Source organism: Podospora pseudopauciseta (genome assembly GCF_035222475.1).
Source record: "Podospora pseudopauciseta strain CBS 411.78 chromosome 7 map unlocalized CBS411.78m_7, whole genome shotgun sequence".
NCBI classification, from domain to species: Eukaryota; Fungi; Ascomycota; class Sordariomycetes; order Sordariales; family Podosporaceae; genus Podospora; species Podospora pseudopauciseta.
This window is the reverse complement of record NW_026946667.1, coordinates 96,687-118,398: the sequence shown is the minus strand read 5'-3', so window position 1 is coordinate 118,398 and position 21,712 is coordinate 96,687. Positions and strand designations below refer to the sequence as shown.

The 21,712-nt window shown below is 53.2% G+C and overlaps 9 protein-coding genes and 1 non-coding gene across 10 annotated transcripts; 5 read left to right on the top strand and 5 right to left on the bottom strand.

The window, feature by feature from the left end:
* Positions 1–432: 432 nt before the first annotated feature.
* Positions 433–2,475, top strand: QC763_702970 (uncharacterized protein; the record flags this gene model as incomplete). Its single annotated transcript, XM_062915311.1, has 1 exon — positions 433–2,475. The coding sequence occupies one exon, from the start codon at positions 433–435 to the stop codon at positions 2,473–2,475; it is 2,043 nt and encodes a 680-aa protein (XP_062761326.1).
* A 116-nt stretch (positions 2,476–2,591) lies between these two features.
* QC763_702980 (uncharacterized protein) lies at positions 2,592–6,871 on the bottom strand (the record flags this gene model as incomplete). Its single annotated transcript, XM_062915312.1, has 2 exons — positions 2,592–6,701; positions 6,768–6,871. The coding sequence occupies 2 exons, from the start codon at positions 6,869–6,871 to the stop codon at positions 3,083–3,085; spliced, it is 3,723 nt and encodes a 1,240-aa protein (XP_062761325.1). The 3' UTR covers positions 2,592–3,082.
* A 1,097-nt stretch (positions 6,872–7,968) lies between these two features.
* Positions 7,969–9,525, bottom strand: QC763_702990 (uncharacterized protein; the record flags this gene model as incomplete). Its single annotated transcript, XM_062915313.1, has 1 exon — positions 7,969–9,525. One exon carries the CDS (start codon positions 9,523–9,525, stop codon positions 7,969–7,971), a length of 1,557 nt encoding a protein of 518 aa, XP_062761324.1.
* A 559-nt stretch (positions 9,526–10,084) lies between these two features.
* Positions 10,085–10,165, bottom strand: QC763_0102220. The gene has a single exon. It is a non-coding gene; the product is annotated as a tRNA-Ser (tRNA).
* Positions 10,166–10,337: 172 nt separating this feature from the next.
* On the bottom strand, positions 10,338–12,254 carry QC763_703000 (uncharacterized protein; the record flags this gene model as incomplete). The annotated part of the gene is made up of 1 exon (XM_062915314.1): positions 10,338–12,254. One exon carries the CDS (start codon positions 12,252–12,254, stop codon positions 10,338–10,340), a length of 1,917 nt encoding a protein of 638 aa, XP_062761323.1.
* Positions 12,235–14,275, top strand: QC763_703010 (uncharacterized protein). The gene is made up of 4 exons (XM_062915315.1): positions 12,235–12,682; positions 12,749–13,531; positions 13,605–13,677; positions 13,742–14,275. Exons 1-4 carry the CDS (start codon positions 12,411–12,413, stop codon positions 13,964–13,966), a joined length of 1,353 nt encoding a protein of 450 aa, XP_062761322.1. The 5' UTR covers positions 12,235–12,410; the 3' UTR covers positions 13,967–14,275.
* A 288-nt stretch (positions 14,276–14,563) lies between these two features.
* Positions 14,564–16,319, top strand: QC763_703030 (uncharacterized protein; the record flags this gene model as incomplete). Its single annotated transcript, XM_062915316.1, has 2 exons — positions 14,564–15,545; positions 15,602–16,319. Exons 1-2 carry the CDS (start codon positions 15,145–15,147, stop codon positions 16,317–16,319), a joined length of 1,119 nt encoding a protein of 372 aa, XP_062761321.1. The 5' UTR covers positions 14,564–15,144.
* A 323-nt stretch (positions 16,320–16,642) lies between these two features.
* QC763_703040 (uncharacterized protein) lies at positions 16,643–17,281 on the top strand (the record flags this gene model as incomplete). The annotated part of the gene is made up of 1 exon (XM_062915317.1): positions 16,643–17,281. One exon carries the CDS (start codon positions 16,643–16,645, stop codon positions 17,279–17,281), a length of 639 nt encoding a protein of 212 aa, XP_062761320.1.
* A 91-nt stretch (positions 17,282–17,372) lies between these two features.
* Positions 17,373–19,589, bottom strand: QC763_703050 (uncharacterized protein; the record flags this gene model as incomplete). The annotated part of the gene is made up of 2 exons (XM_062915318.1): positions 17,572–19,589; positions 17,373–17,522 (listed from the first exon to the last, which is right to left on the bottom strand). Exons 1-2 carry the CDS (start codon positions 17,881–17,883, stop codon positions 17,373–17,375), a joined length of 462 nt encoding a protein of 153 aa, XP_062761319.1. The 5' UTR covers positions 17,884–19,589.
* On the top strand, positions 18,641–19,615 carry QC763_703060 (uncharacterized protein; the record flags this gene model as incomplete). The annotated part of the gene is made up of 1 exon (XM_062915319.1): positions 18,641–19,615. One exon carries the CDS (start codon positions 18,641–18,643, stop codon positions 19,613–19,615), a length of 975 nt encoding a protein of 324 aa, XP_062761318.1.
* Positions 19,616–21,712: the final 2,097 nt, after the last annotated feature.

Genomic DNA, 21,712 nt, shown 5'->3' with positions numbered 1-21,712 from the left:
CTTCCTCATTCAAGTCACCCTGTGTCTTTGTTGTGGCACACCTAAGATTTCACCTATTCTATGTTCAGTTTGCTCACTGCCTTATTGGTGATGTCCTTAGCAGTTTGAGTCTCGAAGATCTTCACCATGCCATGACCTACACACACGACAATGTCTTTACCCGCATCCTACCAGTTTCTCCGACATCTCTCCAGGCAAAGTAGTTTGTGACAGTGATGGAAACCTATGGGGTGTGTTGTCTTGGATAGAATAGGGTTAGGGTTATACATTCAAGTGTCCCAATCCGTAGTGCCCAGACCTGCTGCTCCACTGTTTATTTTGTTCATTTCCGAGCAGCAAGCAAACTTGAGATTCGTGTTTTCATCAACTCTGAATCTTCAAATAAACTGGTCTTATAATTAGAGTTATTTTGGGAGAGTATTTTTGAGGATAATGGACCACCCCTCGTGTCTGCATGTTGGACAAAGACCACCAGCTCCTGACTTTTACCGTCCACCACCATCACCTGCTGTTGACCTGCGGGCAACGGCAACCCCTGAAAACCACTGGGAGCAACAACCACCACCACCACCTCCGTATACACCGCTCCCGACGCTTCCACTTCCACCACCACCGCCGAGGCCGCCCCGGCCGCCCCCACTTCCGGTGCGGGTCAATGTAGATCCCGGCATCGGTGCACTCCGGATTGAAGACCCTCTCCGGCCGGTGTCGCGCGGCGAAGACAGAAGCCCGCAAAGCCCCTATTTTCCACCACCACCGCCACCACCACCACCGCCGCTCAGTCACCGGCTCCGGGTGCAGACCAGTCTACCGAATTTATCCCAGTATGGGTTAAAGTCTCCCAGTCTGAGCCCACGCCCAACAACTCCCACACCCGTCAGCGCCGCTGCGACATTCGGGCCGGGTGTGACCCCCGGACCTAACTCTGGTGCAGAGTCAAAACCATTCTGGCAAAACGCCCTTTCAGAAGCCCGTTATTTCGCCGGTGGCTTGATCCCACCGCCAACCGAGTCAACAAAACACTACACCATTTTGCGACATTCCTCACCACTCATCTTTTATCGTGGCCCCAGCACCTCAGTTGAGATATCCATCTTCAGCGCCCCAGACTATCCCCTCCCACCAGATCGCTCAATATGGCTTCAACAACGCGGCTTCTCCGGCGACAGCGGCATGAAGATCAAAGCCTTCTTCGGCTCCACAGACGACTGGTTCAACGTCACCCCTTCCGTCGCCGTCCAGGCAGACGAAGTCGAGCGTGACACCGAGCGCGGCTGGAAGAGAGACATGGACAAAGCCGCCAGAAAGATGCTCAAAGATCAAGGCCCCAAAAAAGCCCACATCCCCCGCGAAACCCACGTCGTCCGCATCCCTGAAGCCTCGGACGACGGTTACTTTCGTCTTCACCTCTGCGCCGGTGGCCCCCCTGATGGTCAGGCAGACGAAACCAGCTCCTCCTCAAAACGCAAAATCCTCTGCTCCTCCCCCATCTTCCGCGTAGCCAGCACCTCAACCGACTCGTCCAAATTCCGCGGCGCAACCCTCTCCACCCTCCCCCTCGAAGCCGCAGCCTTTGTCGGCTCAAAGGTGATCCTCTCCCGCGTCGACCCCATCATCGCCCCCATCCAAGCAGGCTACGACCGCGTCGCCCCCGGCATGGTGAAAACCCTAGCCTACGAGGTAGCCACAGACAAAATAAACGAAAATGCCGCCCTCCGTCAAGAAAAAACCTCGTACATCTCCTCCTCCCGCTCCTCCTCCTCCTCCTCCTCATCATCATGCCATGATATTGGCCCCGACTCCGGCCCCTTGCCCCCCTTCCCCCTGAAATTCACCGGCCTCGTCAACCGAGGAACAGGGAGATCCACCGCCGAACTTGGCGTCCCCACCGCAAACTTGCTGCGCACATCCCCCGAATCAGCAAGGTTCGCCCTGAGGGGTGTGTACGCCGGGTGGGCGTGCATCCTCCCGCCCAAAACCGCCTCCTCCTCCCCCGACTGCCCCCCGCCCCCATCGCCAGTCTGGCACGAGGCTCTCATCTCCGCCGGCCCTCTCCCCTCCTCCCGACCGCAAGCGGCCCCAGAGCCGCAGGTTACTGTCCACCTGCTCCACGAATTCCCCCGTGGTTTTCTCGGGAGGGAGATCAAAGTCATTGCAATGGGGTATCTTCGCCCGTGTCTGGGGTTCAACGCGCAGATAGAGGACAAACTAGTGGCGTTTAGTCAGGACGTGCACATGGTCTTGTCTTGCCTTTCTGGGCCGGGAAGGAGAGAAAATTGGGGACCTGAAAACGCGGCGGTGCTGTTGAAGCAAAAGAAGAGTGAGAGAGGAATGGGGGAGAGATTTCTGGATGTCAAGCAAAAAGTCGCGAGCAAAGTGCCGAGTGTGCCGCTTCACAAGGTTGGGATTAGGGGGTTTGATCCCGAGGCGAAGGATAGGATGCACGGGAGGGGGGGTTATTGGGTTAGGAGGTGAGTTGTTTCCAAGGTTTGGGTTATTAGATGTGGACTCCTTTCTTTTGGTTTAGTCTTTGGGTATTGGAGGAGTTGGGGGGGTTTTGACATTCGGTTTTGGGGGTTAGACTGCGGTGGTCGAAGAGAAAAAAAGTCTTCTATTTGATATAATTTCGATAACGTATATATATATCATCATATCCATACCTGTGTATCATCCCATTGTTGTCTCGTGCTCCCCTTTTGTAATCCCAACCCCAAATAACACTGCCCCAAACTCCTGTATGGGGCGTGGGTTTCGCACGTTGCGCTTTCGCTCCCAAGTGCCATCCGTGTATTGCTGCGGCGTGTTTCCTATCCAGTAACTCCGGTACCTAATTCTGTCAAGATTCGTCTCTTCGTATATATACAAACCGCGGCGCGAGGTACTGCGATGGTTTTGCTCTCCGTTATGAACACACCTAGCCATTCCTGTTTATTCTGGCATGCATGGTGGGACGCCGGTGCACCTGTCGCCTCCGTTGTTTGTCCTTGTTGGATCTCAGCAGCGTGATTTGACGCAAGATCACATCTGCTGCTGCGTCCTTCCACAAATATTACCACCCATCAGTCTATCCTGAGCTACCTGCTCACCCCCCTGCGCTATCGTTGTTCAGCTCATTCAGCACCTCCCTGACAACATTCATCTTGACTGGCTTCGTCAGGAACAAGTCACACCCGCTCGCCGTCGCCTCATTCCGGCTCAAGTCGCTGCTTAGTCCCGTGAGAGCAACAATCTTGACCTTGTCAACAACACCCGCGTTGGCCTCCATCTGCCTAATTTCCCGTGTGGCCTCGAAGCCATTCATGATGGGCATGCTGATATCCATAAACACCAAATCAAACCGCGCCCCCTGGCCTTCCAGGGATTTCTTGTAAAGTTGTGCAGCTTCCAAGCCATTGGCTGCAGTGAGAAAGGTGTGGTTGAGTTTGCGGACCACATGTGTGAGGAGTTTGATGTTGATGGGGTTGTCGTCAACAAGCAAGAGATGTCTGGTGGGCGCGGAGGGGGATTGCGCGGTGCCCCCAGCATTAGACGTCGTTGGTGAAGTGATAGGCTTATTAGTCTTCGCTTCTACTGGCACTGCCGGCCGAGGGTCTGGTCCGGTTATTGGTCCCAGTTCTGTTTTCAGTTGCGCCAGCGCAGGAACACCCGGACTGAGAGGGACAGGCGTAACCCATTTGGCGACGGCAGATGCTTGGGCCGAATTGATGGGCCGGACTGTGTCGATGTTGAGAGGCGTTTTGGCTTCAAGAGCCGCGCATAATACTGCCGCCAGTTTCCTGGGGCCCAGGGGGTGGTGGATGTGAAGAGGGTGATTCTTTGTTGTACTCGACTTCAGGCATGATGGCGGCCCAGAGCCTGAGCACAGCAAGACCAAAGGCGCAATATGCGAATGTCTGACCATAAAGTCATCAATGTCTTTGTGTGCTGTATCATGAGACGCGCCAGAATCCAAAACGTAGATATCTGCGGTTGGCAGTGGCTCATTATGTGTTGGTATGGTCACTGTCATACCAAGGGTCTCACCCGCGTTGGACTTCAAAGCCCTTTCGACATTCATGGTCCAAAGGCGCTGATCTTTGTTGGCCCCTGGACCAGTGTTGTTGGACGCACTGTACGCTTCGCTCGTGATCAGACACAAAGTGCGACCAGCGAGCTGGCGTTGATGTGCGTCTAATAGTTGCTGGGGGGGTTGGACAGGCACTGCCACCGATGAATCCGTCTCATCCTTATTCAGGGGAACGAGGACTTCGACGCATGTGCCTATGCCAACCGAGCTGTAAACTTCAACGAAGCCTCCGAGGTCATTGACCAGTTGCTGGACAATGCTGAGGCCGAGGCCCATGCCCGGTGAGTGGCTATTTTCCTGGGAAAACGGGGTGAACAGGTGATACTTCAAATAGTCAGAAGACATTCCCAACCCAGTGTCCTGCACCGAGAAGGAGATATGCTCAGAAGACTTCCCTGTCTTATCCAGTCGCTGAACTGTTTTGAGTTTCACCTCAATTCGTCCAGTCAAGGTGTACTTCAGGGCATTTCCAAAAATGTTCATGACGATGCGCTTCCATGCACCGACGTTGACGGGCATTCTCCAGGCAGATTTCATCGCGACATGGACGGTGATGAGTAATGGACGGTCGGGTACGCTGCTGTTAACTGGTTCTGCTATCTTCTTGAGCATCGACGATTGCATGTGGAAGGCGTTCCCAGATAGGTGGCCGACACGGATGGCTTCCACAACTTCCTCCACGAGCAGCCCCAAGTCAGTGACTCGGAGCTGTGCAGCCGGTGACTTGTGGTCACGTTCCCGGCCGGTGTGGGTCACCACAGCGTGGTCGAGTAAGTTGTTGAACGTGTCGAGTAACGTTGTGGCGCAGGAGTCCAGCATATCCAAAGTCGACAAGAGTGGGCTATCCAACATATTCTCTCGCAGCAACTCGCTGCTGGCCATGATTCCATGAAGTGGACTGCGCAATTCATGGCTAAGGGATGAAACAAAGTCTGACTTTGCGCGACTGGCAGCGAGGGCTTCAAGTCGTGATACCTCGGCCATGATGGAATTGCCGAACGCAGATACCAGACCGATATCCGTGATGTCGATAGCCCGAGTCGGGTCCTCCACCCAACCCAGACTGGCAGCATACCAGCATTCGCGCTGGAAATGCCACAACGGCAGGAAGACGACGTATTTGGCAGAGGGCAAAACTCGGAATAGGGCGTCAATGTCATCCTTCAGTCGTACAGTTGCTGGGTCTGGTTGTTGACGAGAGGACTGGAATCGCTTCCCAGGTCCGTAACTGTCATCGATCGGGCCATATTCATCAGCGGTAAACACTTTGCCCTGAGGGAACGCGCGGATAAACCGTTGAAGCGATACTTCAGGCAGGCGCGTCTGTGAAGAGTGAGTAATGTTTTCACCAGTGGGCCCTAGACAAGATTTGACAATGGCAGAGCAAAATGGGCCTTCTTCATAGTCGTGGAGAATCCCTGGCTGGCTGCCCAGAGTGGGCTGGTCGGACCTGTCTCTATAAGAACTTGGCACTGCGTCGAGAAACATGAAGCCATCCATGTCCATAGAGCGTCGAATGGTACCGGCGGCTCGGAAGAAGGTGGTTTTAATGTTGGCTGAAGATATGAAGCCACCCCTGTGTGATTCCGAGGTTTCCGATGAAGGGGCCGGTGGGTTTGCAATGGCGGCTTTGTCTGCATCGGTGCGAGCGATAGCCGTCTTCAATTGTTGTTCCATCGGATTCTCATTGACCTCGTCCCGCGGGGTTGTTGGAGGTGTCTCGGAAAGAGTCTGTCTGGCTTCCGACAACAAAGAGAGGCCAGACTGGCCTGACTCGATTGACGACGATGAAATGACATTAATCGGTTCCGGTCGTTGAGACCCATCAGACGACTGCACATCAGTCGAATCAGCTCTGCCGGCGGATTTGCCGTCGTCGTTGGAACCTCCAATGCCGCCCGGCTGCTCCGTCGTTGTCGGAGGATCGAGGTCGCTGGGCGCCGGCCCAGGTATAGCACTCGCACGGGAGGGCCGCTGTGAGGGTGGTTCATGCCTGATGAATCCGCTTAACCCTTGTATTAGCTGGGCCGAACGATCTCGGCTCTGCTTTATCCTAACATTCTCCAGATGCGCCATGATGGCGGCAGCAATCTCGTTCATAATCTCCACTTTTTCGTCATCGTCAAACTCATTCGACTTGCTGTCCACCACGCAGTAGCTTCCCATCAAGTACCCAAGCGAAGAGACCAGAGGGACCTCGAGGTATGATCGGAAGTAGGGGTAATTCTTGACATATGGGCGGTCTTTGTAGTCGGGGTGTGTCGTGAAGTTGTTGATGATATATCTCGTTCTATTCGCAATGACATCGGGTCCTGTTTTCACCCATTCACCTGTCTCGTCCATAAACGCGTTCATGGTTGCCGGGCACACACCATCGCAATTCCTCAGCTTGCAAACACCTATCGCGATGGTGTCTCCCGGGTCGGAGATCAAGTCAAAAAGCGAATGTGATCGCGTGATCTCCGAGACGACATATTGGTATGTTCTATCGATGAGAGACACAAAGGCTCTGTCACAGCCCAGTCGCAGGGCGCCGAGTTGAGTGAGGCCATTGAGGATGGGATCCGAGTTCAGCGTGGCCTTTTCGGCGAAAGCGGCGGGGAGATCTGGAGGGAACGAGGCGGCCAAGAGGTAACTACACAGGAGGGTCACAGTTAGGTGAGTGAGATCAAGGTGTTGGGCGCGGGCGTGGGCGACGTACGCTGCGATCTCTCTCTGCCTGGCTCGCTCAGAGCTCTTCACCTCGACGGCGTCACTTGCTGCCACAACGGCCGGCACCGGTGGCTCGGGGCCATGAACCGACATTCTAGGGCGTTGGATGCTAGGGCTAGAGGGCAAGTGGGTCTTGCTCTGCCTACATCGTTCAGTTTGATGGAGACGGTGCAAGCAAGATTGCAGATTGCAGAGGAAGGATCAAAGACCTGGTATTTCCTGGTGGCGGACGCAACCCAAAAAGGCTGGCGAGCGTGCCTGTACTCTGTACCCCCAGTCCAGGCCCAGGGCGGGCGGGTTGAGTGGTGTCAACTTGGTTGCGGCGGAAAGCCAGACAAGACCAGAATGTTTCTGTGCCAAGTTCTCGTACCTTAGCGTCCAAGTCTTGTTGCTCCCCCAAACTCTTCGCTCTCTCCGGCCGCATTTGAAGCAGCGCCTCTCGTAGCCCAATGGTTGTCTGTTAGGGCGATAGGGTGATTACTCCTAAAAGGGTCATGGATATTTTGCCATGGCTGCGGTTCCAAGATTTTCGCATTGATTTCCATGGGATTTTCGGCGCACACGTCTTTGGGAATGCAAGATCGAGATCGAGACGAGTGGCGACCCACAGAGGGGCTCGGATTTCGGCTGGAAAGCAACCTAGCTCCGCTCACATGAGACAGGCATGACCGCGCTGAGCCCTAACCCTAGGTGACATCACTACACTATCCTTTCTGATGGCGAACATGTCACGGTTATCCAGGTCTAATGTAGAGGATAAGCTGTAGTCATGACCATAACATTTATTGTCCCTGTTGGCTTCCAAATGTGCTAGCCCGGCGTGGTTTTGAAAGGTTCTCAATGTTAGATGAACCTCCATATCCGACACAAGCGCAATGACGTCACTAGCCCGCAGCGACTGTAACGCAGCAGAGAATTTCCTATGGTACGGGGTACTTGTTATCAAGCGACGGTCAGAGTCCTTGAAATTATTAGTCGTAGCTAATCGTGTCTGGTGTGTTGTTTCTGTGACATTGAATGTGAACAATGTTAGGTAAAGGTACGGCTATTCCGATATATCATCGCGATTCCTAAGACAAATAACACATTAGAACAACACGGCACTCATGGCTGGGTAAGAACAAGTACCTACTCTAATTTCCAGATCAGAGCAAATGTTTGAAACCTTACTTCCCTTTAATCTGACCACATCACTCCCTCTCCTGCTCCTCCAACACCGTCTTCAAAAACTGAAGCATATGTTGCAACTCCATCGGCATCTTCTCACCCCCCGTCTCCTTCTCCGCCGCCTCCTTAGCCTTCTCCGCCGCCTGATGATCCAGCAGCATTTCAACCAACTTCTCACTATGCTTCCTTGCCCGACTGGCATACACCAACGGCGTCTTCCCGCTCTTATCCTTGACATCAGCCTCGGCCCCCAACTTCAACAACTTTTCCACCACTCCAACCTGAAACCTCTTCACCGCCGATATCAAAGGTGTTTCTCCCGAAGGCTCATGCACAGCCGTCAAATCCCCGTGTAGATTTGTTGCATACTCCGGGTAGAACTCATCCAGGAGCATCTCAGCAAAAGTTGGCTCAAACTTCCTGATGGCTAGATGCATAGCAGAAAGGTTCTTTTCGTCCTTGATATGTAAAATAGCCGGGCACTTGTTGAGCAGCCCCCGGCCGGCATTAACCGCCCCGCCTCTTGCAGCCCAGTGAAGCGCGGTTCGCTTCTCCTCATTTTGAATCTTTGGGTCCGCTCCGGCCTGGAGAAGGAGGTTCACAGTATCGCCTATCCCGTCATAGCACGACAAGCCCAGCGGCGTGTCGCCTTCATCGTCTTGAGCATTGACGTCTGCGCCATGTCGAAGAAGCCACTTGATTGCCTCCCCTTCATCACAGGCACAATGAAGAGGGGTGCCGCCGGTATCAGTTTTGATTTCGATGAGTTGGGAAAGCCCGGGCTTTTGATGGATGAGGTAGCCGAGGGTGACGACGTTGGCGTACTTAGCCGCGTAGTGGATAGGAAGCCAGCCGTCGATGTCTCCGACTGTCTGATCCATCCCTGCGCGTATGAGGTACTGGGTGACGTCCTTGCCGGCGAACACTTGACATCGGGCAGCGAAGTGAAGGGCTGTCCACCCGTCCTCGCCGAGAATCTCACCTGGCTTGACGCCACCAATGTTTGGGTCGAGAAGAATCTTCACCACAGCGAGATTGCCTTGACTGCAGGCCCAGTTCAGGGCTGACTTTTTGGGCGTCTCGTCGATGGCATTGGGATCAACTCCGTGTTCAATCAGCATGGCAATGGTATCCGCCTGTCCTCGCACCACGTCTGACCTGGCAGCATGAGAAATAATGGTGAGCCCATCCTCCATGAGGCGATGCGGATCAGCCCCATGCTCCAGGAGAATCTGAAGAGTCCCAGACTGTCCCGAGGCGGCTGCACAGGCCAGAGGTGTCACGCCCTCCTCAGCCGCCACATCAACCTGTGCTCCCGCTTCGAGTAACAACCGGACAATATCGTTATGGCCGGCCTGGGCCGCAAGGTGCAGCGCTTTTAGACGATTCTTTGAACTGGTGCTATAGTTCAAGAGCGGCACCCTGCCCGCAGGAGAAAGAGATTTGATACATTTCTCGACATATCTGGTGCTGCCCAGTTCGCAAGCTCGAAAAAAAGTCCGAAGGTTGTCTTTGACGGTGCCTGTGGGAAAGACGAAGGACTCGGTAGGGCCGACGCCGCGGGGTTGAATGGGGGGCATGGGGTCAAGACAAAGGCGGGGTGGAAGATCTGTGGGAGAATGGGCTGTTGTCTATTGCAGCATTGTTATGGGTCTCGTAAATGGGTGATATATAAGTTGCCCGGCCGGTGCTCGGAGACCATGATGTTGGTAGGGCTCTACCTTATGTTGAGAATGTACCAGGTGCCCTGGGGTGGAAGGTTTCCAGAAGGTGTGACTGTTGCCTGCACCGCCCGCTGACTGCAGCAAACGTGAAAGAAGGAAGTCTGGTGGTCTGGAGCGCTGCAAAGAATGTGGGGGCCGCACTTTGAACCTCATTTGTGCAACGCCGCTTCAACATTCCCCGCAGAGAAACACAAGAGGCATGGTGATCAGATCGACAATGGAGGAAGAAAAGAGCGAAAAAGGTTGAATTGCGAGCTGATGCCCAACTATAAGTTTCCGTTGATCGTCACTCGTCGTTGAGTTAGGCTTCCGCATTGTGCTACGTCCCGACCTTGTCAACCTAAGTTCCTCCTGGAAAGCGGGGAAAAAAAGAATTACATAATGATCAGGCTGTAAAAGAAATGCAAAAAGTGAACGTCGCCTGCAGGATTCGAACCTACGCTTCCGAAGAAACGGCCTTAGCAGGGCCGCGCGTTAACCACTCCGCCAAAGCGACTTGCAAATGCAGGTTGGACTTGGTATTCATATCGCTAACGGGTAGCTACCCCTGAGGCCCTAACAGCCCTGCCCAGTTGCCCAATGTGTCACAAATCGCCTCCCAGACACGCAAATGGCCGTCAAAAAGGGTTTGTGTAAATTAAGGACCGTCGATTGACACACATCCTCCATTACCTACGATCAACCCAACCGAAAACAATCCTCTCGCACCTGTCCAAAAACCCGTGGACCTCTTCCGCTGTATGCCACGCTTCGTTGAACGCGGCACTAAGCTCCATCTCTCCTCTAAATGTCCCGAGAAACAACCCCAGTCCAGTGCCCAGCTCCTCACCGGTCACCCAGGGGTTGTGAACCTCTACCTCACCGACGCGCGAAACAATTAGTTTGTCGATGACGCCCATGCTGGAAATGGAGACAGAGGGCTTGGAATTGGGCGGCGGGACCGGAATATCCCACTTGTCGTTCTCGGATTGAGGCAATGGAAGGGAAGGGGTGGCCGCCGTCCAGATGTATGGCGCCAGAGCAAAGTGGTCTTTGTCGTCACGCACGGAGTGGTAGAACTGTCGAATTTGAGCCAAGATATCGAGAAATTCGTCGTCTCGTTTGCTGGCATCGGCAAAGACGGTGGCCGGCATCGTTACAGCAAGCTTTGCCCCAGAAACAGAGTGATAAACGGCTGCTGCATGATGAGGCCCGTTGAAAGGCGGCTGACAGCTTTGACGCTCATTCCGGAGAATGTAGTTGATGTACTTGACCAAGGCGCCAGCATCAGGCGGCGCCGACAGGCTCTCGGTATGGAGATCGCGGACTACCATGGCAATGGCAGCGTGGAACGCATGGGTCGGCGTCGCACCAATAGCCTTGAGCGCCGCCAGCAGTGAGGAGGCACGATCGGCAGAAATGGTATGAGCGACTCGTTGATGTTTACCAGGTAAGGGAGCGCCTTGACGATATGGAATGCCGATGCTCCCAACTGCTAGATCTTGGGGTGCGTTGTTGGCCTCTTGTAGTGCTGCTTGTTTCGCTTTCTGCTCGGGAGTGGGAACTGGAGGAACAGCGGCAGCCACTCGATAAGGTGGACTCAGGCGTGCTGTTTCGGAGCCATCGAGGATGGCAAGTTGCATGGTTGAGCACTCACCCAAAGCCTGTGAGGCGTGATGAACGAAGGCATTGAGAAGTTGTAGAGTGCCAATGCCATCAATGATGTCGTGAGGGGAGCGAAGGACGATGTCACGGCGGACCCCTGAGTTCGGAGAAGTAGGTACGGCAACGACAAACAATGTCGCAAGCTCTGGAGCAGGAGGGTCCGAATTGGCCCATTCCACTCCAGTCTGCCCGTCTGTAATGAAGTGAAACGTCTTGTCAAGCCAGGCGGCGCGGGCGCCGTCATCGGGCAAAATCGTGTATGTCTTCTTCCATTTCTGCTCATGGCTGTCAAAGTGAACTTGGGCACCGATGCTGGGAAGTTGATGTCGAAGTCTCAGCCATGCGGCTTGTAGAGCTGCGTCGAATCTGGGCGCGACCGCAGTGGCATCCTGGCCTTCGAGAACCGGGATAGTCAACGACACATGGCCAGTGATAGCGAAGTGCATGCGGCCGCTCCCTGCATACTGTTTGACCAAAGAAGAGTAGAACACCTCGGCCTCGTCGGCGTCACGCTGCCAAATGCCAGGGCTGATCTCGCGCCAGACAAAGTTGTCGTAGACTGAGGGAGATGTCATGGTGGTTGCTTGAGGTGTGTCTGGACTTGGACATTTCATCCAATCTCTCTCGTGAGGACAGCACCTCGCCCTTTTATCTTGATTATCTCGGTCTTGATTTCCGCCATTTGAGCAAGAAGAGCAACAACGGAGCGTGTAAATCGGGAAAAGGTCGGGAAAAGGAGCACTTCTGTGATCGTGATCTCTCGGCAGAGTGGCCGTGGTTGGTGCAGGTCTCCGACTTTTAGCCATGCCACTGAAGCGAGACACCCACTGCCCACCGAAGTTTAGCCATTTCGGCACGTTTGAGCCAGTGATCCCCGCCATAAAACCCACACAAATCAGCGGGGAAACGAAGGCATGACACCGACGAGGTCTGGGGATCATCCCAAGTTGGCAACCCTGACAAATGCGCTCCTTGGCCCTTGTCCTCCATGAACACTGATAAAATGCTGTCCGGTCAGGATTTCGTTTGCCCACGACTAGGTCCCTCAAGCCAGGTATCAAGGCTCGGGAGATTGATACACATAACGAATATCCGCCATGTCCAAAGCAGCCACAACCACCTACACAGTTGAACCTCCGAGCGATGCCGAGAATGCATCACGATCCACAGCAAGAGCTTCTTTCCAAGTGGACGATTCTCCCCCCTCTGAAGATGGTCAGGCCCAAGGGCTCACCAAGTCAGTTCTTTTGAAGCTCGCCAGCGCTGCTTTCTCGTTTTTTGTGTCCGGTGTCAACGACGGTAGCATCGGTGCCTTGATACCACACATCATCCGCGACTATGGTGTAACCACTGCCATTGTGTCTGCCCTGTAAGTTCGACGCTCTCGCTCATTCGACCAACATAGGCATATAGGCATCGTGTTGACACAGACAAGATATGCGGCGAGTTTCGTGGGCTGGTTATCCGCCGCCTTGTCCAACACACATCTCAATCATCGCCTTGATCTTGGAGCTATGATGGTTTTAGGCGCTGCCTTCCAAGTCGTCGCCCATGCACTGAGAGCATGGCCCACGCCGCCGTTTGGCTTGTTCATCACCACCTTCTGGTTTGCCAGCATCGGACAGGCTTTCCAGGACACACAGGCAAACACCTACGTCGCCACTGAGAAGGGTCTGACTGTTCACCGCTGGCTTGGTTTTATCCATGCCATGTACATGGCAGGATGTCTCGTTGCGCCATTCGCTGCCTCCCCCATCGCGTCATCGCCTTCCGGAGACGGATCTTCGCAGTGGTACTTGTTTTACACCGTACCTCTGGGCTTGGGTGTTGCTAACTTGGCACTGGCCATGGTGGCATTTCGGGATACATTCTGCCTTCGACCCCATGTGCGTGCTCTTGATCCCGGTACTGTGGCTCCCGAGAAAAGCGCTTCGGCCCTCATCAAAGAGACCCTCACGACGCGAAGCGTTTGGGTAATCAGTCTGTTTTTCTTCTTCCATCTCGGGGTTTGCGTCACCGCTGGTGGATGGGTTGTGGAATATCTCGTGGATGTCCGCGATGGCGACTTGGGGCAGATGGGATACGTTCCAGCTGGGTTCAGCGGCGGTTGTCTCTTGGGTCGCCTCCTTCTGCCCGATCCAACACACAAATTCGGCGAGCGGCGGATGATATTCATATACTGCCTGTTCTGTCTAGCGTTTCAGCTGGTATTCTGGCTGTAAGCATCATCACATGGTGGCAGGACAGGAGATATTGTGTGGGGCAGTGAGGCTAATCGAGACTTGTTACAGTGTTCCCAACATCATTGCTGCCTCGGTCGCCATCAGCTTCTTGGGGTTCTTTCTCGGGCCATTCTTTGCGACTGTCAGTACCCAACCTGCCTAATCTGGTTTCATGAATCGGGGTTTTAGCTAACAGTCGCCAACAGGCCCTTGGGGTGGGCACGCGGCTCTTCCCTCCCGACATCAGATCTACAGCACTGCCCTTTCTCTTCGTCTTTGCCCAGCTTGGTGGTTCTCTGTTCCCGATCGTCACCGGCATACTGGGCGCCCACGTTGGAGTCTCGGTATTGCAGCCTGTCCTTGTGGGCCTGATATCGGCCTCGGCAATCGTTTGGCTATTTGTTCCTCAGCCTCAGACGAAGCGAGAGTAGCTGTCACTGGTACGCAGCAGGTCTCAGAAATGATCAAAATTAAGTAGCATTGGCTAGCTTTAAGAGCAACATGAAGCCCTTGCTCGAATTGCGGAAAATCTCCTTCATTGCATCCCTCGGCCAATTCTCGCCTAAAAGACCACGCAAAGTTCCAATCCTTGGGCTGTCAGTCTAAGCAGGGATGAGATGTTTGCCTTGGGGCTTACTAACAGTTTTGGGGTATCAAAAATCGTAATCATTAATCATCAAATTCGTTGCCTTCCCTACTTTGAGCGCGATGCGGAATGCGCTGAACCGTGAGACAAAACAGGGTACAAGGTGTGATGATGAACGCCAGTAATGGACTCCGAGTCGGGTGCATGACTTGGACTGGCAAGGTACTCGACTGCATCAGGGGGAAGTGCACCCCATGACATGCACATCAGCCCTGATAGGAGAGCTTGCTGGCTGAGGTGGTACCAGTGGTGATGGTGATGGTGCTCCTCTGGTGGGTGTTGAGGTTTTGGTGATTGATGGCTGGCGGTGTTGGTATGGTTCATTTTTGCTGCGAGTGAACCTGAAAACGTAACAGTCACCTAGGCTGTGTTGCGGTGGTGGGTATGTATGTGGCTTGTCTGCAAGAAGTATTGAAGAGATCTGTTGTAACAATGATGGGAGAGACAGCTGTATTGACTGAAGTGGCAAAACCGATGTTTTATAGACAGATGAGCAACACTACACCCGATACTGGTGCTTCCCCTCTTCCATGATGTTGGGTTGGGAAAACGGTGAGGTGATGTTGATGGCGTGACAAGCACAGGTGGACGGTGGTGTGACAGCGGGGCTGGCCGAGGTGCCCCACAATCCCGGGTCCCACTTCCGACGTGCCGGGGCCGACCGGCCCCACTGTCTCGGGAAAGGGGTCAGGGGTAAAGAAGCTTAAACTAACGGCACCCGGCCTTTGAACGGCGGCTCAACGGCGCGCTTTGAAGCCAGTCAGTCACAGTATCTAACTCGGTGAATGGCAGTTTTGCTCGAGTCAAGACACTCGCGCTACGGAACGCCGGAGAATGGCGACGTCACCCCTGAATCTCGCCTCCCCGGGAGCAAAACCTGATCCCATCTCATATGTAATCTCTTGAAGCAGCAGAGATCACTCAGACAAGATTTGTCTCTCAACACTCGACACTCTCACCAACATGTCTCCAAACGCCAGCTCGGCCGCCCCGAAAGGCATCCAGCAGTACATCGCTGCCAGACAAGGCGGTCCGTTCCAGCTGATCAACGCACCTTACCCAGTTCCTGGGCCGAACGAGATTTGCATCCGGAACCGTGCTGTTGGTCTGAACCCCCTCGACTGGAAGAATCTTCACCATGGGATGATGGTCGATTCTTGGCCCGAGATCTTCGGCATCGACACAGCTGGTGTGGTGGAGGTTGTTGGTAAGAATGTTCAGGGGTTCAAGGCCGGTGATGCGGTCATGAGCTTGGCTGGCCATGGTGGCCGTGCCGGCGCTTTCCAGGATGTAACGACCGTCCCGGCCAACTACGCCTGCCGCAAGCCCACAGCTTGGACTTTTGAGCAGGCTGCTTCTGTTCCGTGAGCAACCCCCTTTCGCTCCACACTGTATCTCTTGCTAATCTTGCTTCCCCCAGAATCTGTTACCTCACAGCCGTAGCCTCCATCATCAAAGGCCTCGGCGTCCCCCTCCCCCACCTCAGGGAGCTCCCCAACGAGAGGATCCCCAACCTCGACGACCTCACCAGTCCGATGACCCCAGGTGCCACCCAACCCCAGATCAAACCCCCCCTTTTGACCTCGGTCCTCGTCATCGGTGGCTCTTCCGGCGTGGGCGCCTCCGCTGTCCAACTCCTGCGTGACGCCCTCCCCCACCTGGTAATCATCACAACCAACTCCCGCGCCCACAACCAGAAAGTCACCTCCCTCGGCGCGACAACCTGCGTCGACCGCAACATGAAGCCCGATCAAATCGCCAAGGCGGTTCGTGACGCCTCGCCTAATGGGAAGGGGGTTGACGCAATGATTGATACTGTTGCTGGGGCGATGGCAGGGAACAAGGAGATCTTTGGGGCGTTTAGAGAGGATGGGCCGAAGCTGTATAGTCATGTTATGACGGGGGAGAAGTTGGAGGTGTCGGAGGGGGTCAAGGCCGCGACGGTGTTTGGCCGGATGGCGTTCCAGACTGATGGGGGCGGGGCGGCGATGACGAAATTGGTGGATTTGGTTGAATCGGGACGGTTTAAGATGCCGTTGGAGATTGAGGTTGTGGGTAAGGGGTTGGGGGTTATTGGGGCAGGGTTGGAGAAGTTGAGGGGGGGTGTTAGTGGGACCAAGTTGGTTGTTTCTCTGTAAGGTTTGTTATTCTGAGGTGTGTGAAACCGGGGACGGGTGATCGGAATTTTGGATGTATCATAGATGGTAATTTTGCGATGTTTACAAATCGTTGTCAAATCTGTTTGCAAGCACAGGCCACTCGCTGCTCACTCACTCACTTGCTCCCATTCACTCTTGCCCCACCAAAAGTTGTTGGTTACACACAGGTTTTAAGTGAGAACTTCCGACTGTAGGCCTCATTGCATTCACCACATTTGCTCACACTTTTCTCAGTGTCCTTTAATCCTCTCGACTTCTCACTCAAACCGAATGCACACAGAAACCAACACACCCACCTACCAATGGCTATCCGGCCACCCCTCCAGAAAGTCCTCTCCCCCTGCATCCTAGAAGTCGAACGCAAATTCCACTCCCTCGCCGCCCGCCACCTTACCCAAAACGGCGGCATCCCACCCTTCCAATCCCTCCGCTCACTCCCCCTCCAAACAATCCGCGACACCTACTACGACAAGTCTAACCTCCTCTCCTCCTCCGGCGCCTGGATCCGCCGCCGCAACGGGATATGGGAAGCCAAGATTCGAAAAGGCGGTGACTTTACCAACTCGCGGTTTGAGGAGCTCAACAGGGTGAGCGACATTGCGGCTTGTGTCGAGAATATCACGGGGATTCAAGCTCATGAAAAAGAGGATTTTGGGCTGGGCATCATGGCGGATTTTGTTACCACCCGTGAGACGTGGATCGCGGATGAGGAGTTCAGGATTGTGAGGGATAATATGGATTTTGGACACGAGGTTGGCGAGGTGGAGCTGCAGAGGGTGCTGGATGGGGAGGCGAGTGAGGAGGAGAAGATGGGGGAGATGGAGAGGATGGATGAGAGGATTGGAGAGTTTATGAGGAGGTATGGGTGGGCGTTTAGGAAGGGGAGGCCGGTGGGGAAGTTGACGGCTTATTTTGAGATGATGGGGCAGAAGAGATCATAATCACCATTATCACCATCCGTCGGCAGCACTGTACACCAACTATACCAAAGGCCTGCTTCTCTATAATTTCTCAGCTCTGTTTTGACTTGCACTAACTGTGGGCCTGATCGTCTGTCATTTCTCGTAACCATTCGACGGGGAACTTCGGGGCTTCGGAAGTCAGAGCTGCCCATTCCTCACTGCTACCCAGAGCAGCCTGCAGCTTCTGATATGATTCTTCTGTTGCGCCACTGGTGTCGATCTATTCATCTTAGTGACACTCTCAAAAGACGGTATTCTTTACGACATACTGTGATTAGCCTGCCCTCGGGTCTCGCGTAATGGCTCACGATTGGCGGGTTTGACTCGCGAAACTCGGAATACCGCTTGTCGAACATCTCAACTGTGTCGCCAATTCGACCTAATTTTCTCGTGACAACCCTTTCTCTCGCGAGATCTTCGGGACAGTCAAAGAATAGAATGAGCTTTGGGGGTCCAAACTGCGAGGTGTCAGTTAACAGACTCAGCCGCCAGCTCCCGAAATAATGAGTAAAGTGCGCCAGTTCGGGTACTTGCCACTGCTTCAAATTCTCTAGCCTGGTCCAACCGCCGGGGAAAACCATCCAGCAGGAGGGGTCGAGCAGCGGTAGAGGATACAGGTTGGGCCACGCGGTGATACAAAAGTTCGTGGAGTATATGTGTTGGTAGGAGCTCTCCACGGTGGATGCACCCGGCGATTAATTGGTCTGCGTTGGGTGATGACACGGTTTGCCGTAAAAGGTCTCCGAGGGAGAGGTGGTCGACGTTGTTAGCTTCCGCCAGCATTTTGCAGAGGGTACCCTTTCCCGCTCCGGGAGCACCTGAGAAGCGGTCAGCCAAGAATGAAATGTTGGGGTAGTGATACTATGATGGCTTTACCGATGACAAAGATCAGGTCGCGAGTTCTACGGGCTTCTGGCACCATTGCTGAGTTGTTGATGTTTCATTCTCCTATGGTAGTGTCTCAAAGGCAAGAGAAAGAGACCAAAAGATGAGCTTAGAATCTGTCCACCTAATAACAGGGTGACTGCTGAGTCCTCGATGAATTGTTTGCTTCTTAAGCAGAACTTTGCAAGCCACATGCAAGGATCCGCATGAGTCAAAGAGGTTGTAGACTCCCCGCTTGATGACTGGGCGAGGCCTACAGTGTTCGCCTCAGCTTTCTATGAGCCCCTCATAGCCCACACCTTTTCTCGTCACTGAAGAATTGGGGGCACGTGTGAGGCCTACTGTATGCCCTCTTAAGTCATTCATTTGGCATCTCATCCCTCACTCTTCATTCTTCTGTCCCCAAAGCGAAATCATAACAACACAAGCCTTTGACCCAACAACACACCCAATATGGGAACCATAATGTGGCTACTAGCCCTCTTCACCATCATCTTCATATCTCTGCACCATCTCCACACCCGTCGTAACCGCGGCCAAATCCCCGTCTCGGTCAACTACCACTTCACCCGCCGCTGCAACTACACCTGCGGCTTCTGCTTCCACACCGCAAGCACAAGCTACATCGAAGACCCCAACCGCGCCAAAGAAGGTCTCCGTCTCCTCGCCAACGCCGGCATGAGAAAGCTCAACTTTGCCGGCGGCGAGCCCTTCCTCTACCCCAAGTTCCTCGGCGAAATGATCGACTTTTGCAAACAAGACCTCAAACTCGAGTCAGTCTCCATCGTCACCAATGGTAGCCTAATCAGGGAGGACTTCCTCCGCAAGCACGGCAAAAACCTTGACATCCTCGCTGTCAGTTGCGACTCGTTTGACGAGGCGACCAATATCCAGATTGGGCGTGGGACAGGAACCCAGGTGAAGAAGCTGTGTGAGATTGCCAGGTGGTGTGAGAAGTATGGGGTTTTGTTCAAGATTAATACCGTTGTTAACCGGTTGAATTACATGGAGGATATGAATGAGCGGATTGGCGAGCTGAAGCCTTTTCGGTGGAAGTGCTTTCAGGTGTTGATTGTGGCGGGGGAGAATGACACGGAGGAGACGCTGAGGAATGGGCACAAGTTTACTATTTCGGATGGGGAGTTTGAGGGGTTTTGTGAGAGACACAGGGGTCAGCCGTCGTTGGTGCCGGAGCCGAATAGTTTGATGGCGAAGTCGTATCTTATTCTTGATGAGTATCTCAGGTTTTTGGACAGGACGGGGAAGCAGCCTTCGAGACCGATATTGGAGGTTGGAGTGAAGAAGGCGTTGGAAAGTGTCTTTTGGGATGAGGGTGCATTTTTGGAACGTGGGGGGTTGTATGATTGGGTCAAGCCTGAGATGAAAAAGTCATGTGGTAAAGGAGGACGTGAGGAGTTGGACTGGTAAATGATAAGTCTTAGCGAGAAGCATCTTGTTGTGAAGAAGGCGAGGGGCGGTGTACAAGTCTTAGATCGTGGTTTCATGTCCAAGACGAAAGCCGTACCTTCTCTTCCGATTCCTTTACAACGGTCCCAAAGAGACCTATGTAGGCTGATGTTATCAGTGGAATGAAGTGTGAATATCGAGTATACCACGAGACTTGGCCGCAAATCGACTATACATATTATTTGCACTTCCATGAATGCTACCTACAGTCCTCCTGTAGTTGCTATCGGTCCTGATGACACCTCCCTCTCAAGCAGCTCGATGATTGCTTTATACATTGCCTGCCGGTTGACCTCACTTTCTAAGCTTGCCCTAGCTCCCTGCACAATCCATTCAAGAAACACACATTCTTCAATAGCTCTCTGGTAATCTAAAGAGCAGACCACCATTTTAGTAATCATCTCATCAGCAGCGAAAAATCTCCAGTTTGGTTCTCGGGCATCTGCCGGGATTTGGCTCAGGCATTCGAGAGACTTCCATTCTTCAAGCTCAATCAATAAGATTCCAAGGTTTAGAATTCCCAAGTTGCGGTGGTATACTTCTGAATCCAGGTTTGATGTTTCAAGGTCCCGCGGGAATTTGTCAAATAAGGCTCCCATGTAGGGTCGTCTTAGATCGGGCTGGTTCGTGTTGGGTTCCCGGAAGAAGAAAATGTTTTCCTTCGTCCATTGAATTCCAAGGAATGGGCTTTCATGCAAATGCGGGATAGACCGTGCGAGAAGAAGTGCAAGCCGTCTTCTTTCCTCCAAAGAGGGCTTTTCCTCGTTAGAACCGTCACGTAGTAGCGTTTCCAAAGATACCACGGAGTTGATGTCCGAAGGCCTCAGCGTGAGCCTGCTCCAATGGACCCTTGTGATCGTCGCAGCTGCGTTGTCTCTTCGTTCATGATCCGGCCCTTCCACCAAAAAGACAAGACACTGTTTGCGTTTCCGCCATTTATGAATCTCGTCGCAGACGCCGATGATCTGTTTTCGGTCTTTGAAAGTTTCTGCAACAAGACTGGATGTGGATGAGAAGTTAGCGATATAAACTTCAAGTAATGATGTTTTCTCACTGAAATATACCCATCTATCATATACTGAAATCCTAGTAAGCACTCAAACGAAAATACAGACAACAGACCTTTGTTCCATCATGATGACAGTAGCCTCCCTCCACTCCAAATCGTTCGAATGTGACTCTGGCTGTGAGATCAGGAAGTTAAAGGATACTTGTCGAGATGGCTCCACCGTGTTGCTGGCAAAGTTGATCAAGGAAAAGCGAGCGTCATGATTGGGTCTACAGCCGCAGCTCCAAAATCTCCATAGGGTGGTAAAAAGCATTCGGGAAAGATCCCTGTGGCAAAAGGCTGGTTTGGTGTCGATGGTAGATGGTACTGTAGTGCTCCGGTCGGCCTTTTTCCGCGAAGCTCTTTTAAGAAGATACGTGAGACGACTGTTACACTTGGCGAGCCTTTGAAGGCAATTGTTTCGATCTCGGGTTTCCTTCAGAAATTTGAAGCGCTCAAGAAAGCCGCCGTTTGAGGATTTCACATCATCCCATTCATCCCTAAAACGCTCTAGTCTTGACATCTGTCGGCAAAAAACAGACTATCAGCATCTATGGAGAGCAAATACCGAGAGGCTATGAGGACATAAAGAGCGGGAGTCATGTGGTATGCGTAGATATGCTTACCCTGTCGGAATACCTGGATCCAGGCACTGTGTCATCCTTTAGGAGCTTGCCGAGCGTTCGAACGGCATCCCTCATTATAGACTGAAATGTTTCATAGTCCTTTCCGACGAAGAGTTGTTTAAGGGATCTAGAGATTTCGTCACTCGTCCAGTCGTCAATACCTCCAGAATTCAGAAGTACGTCCTTGTGCCCTTGAGAGATCCCGGGCAAATAGGCAACCAAGTCTTGCATCTGGTGTCGTAACATCACAGTTTGCCACCACACTCCCTCATAGAAAATAATCACGTCCTCCTTCCAATGTTGCGTACCAAAGGCCTGTGTGAATGCCTTGTAATCGTTTGCAAATGTCTTGCCACCGAGGACGATAAGGGGAAGAGCACCAAG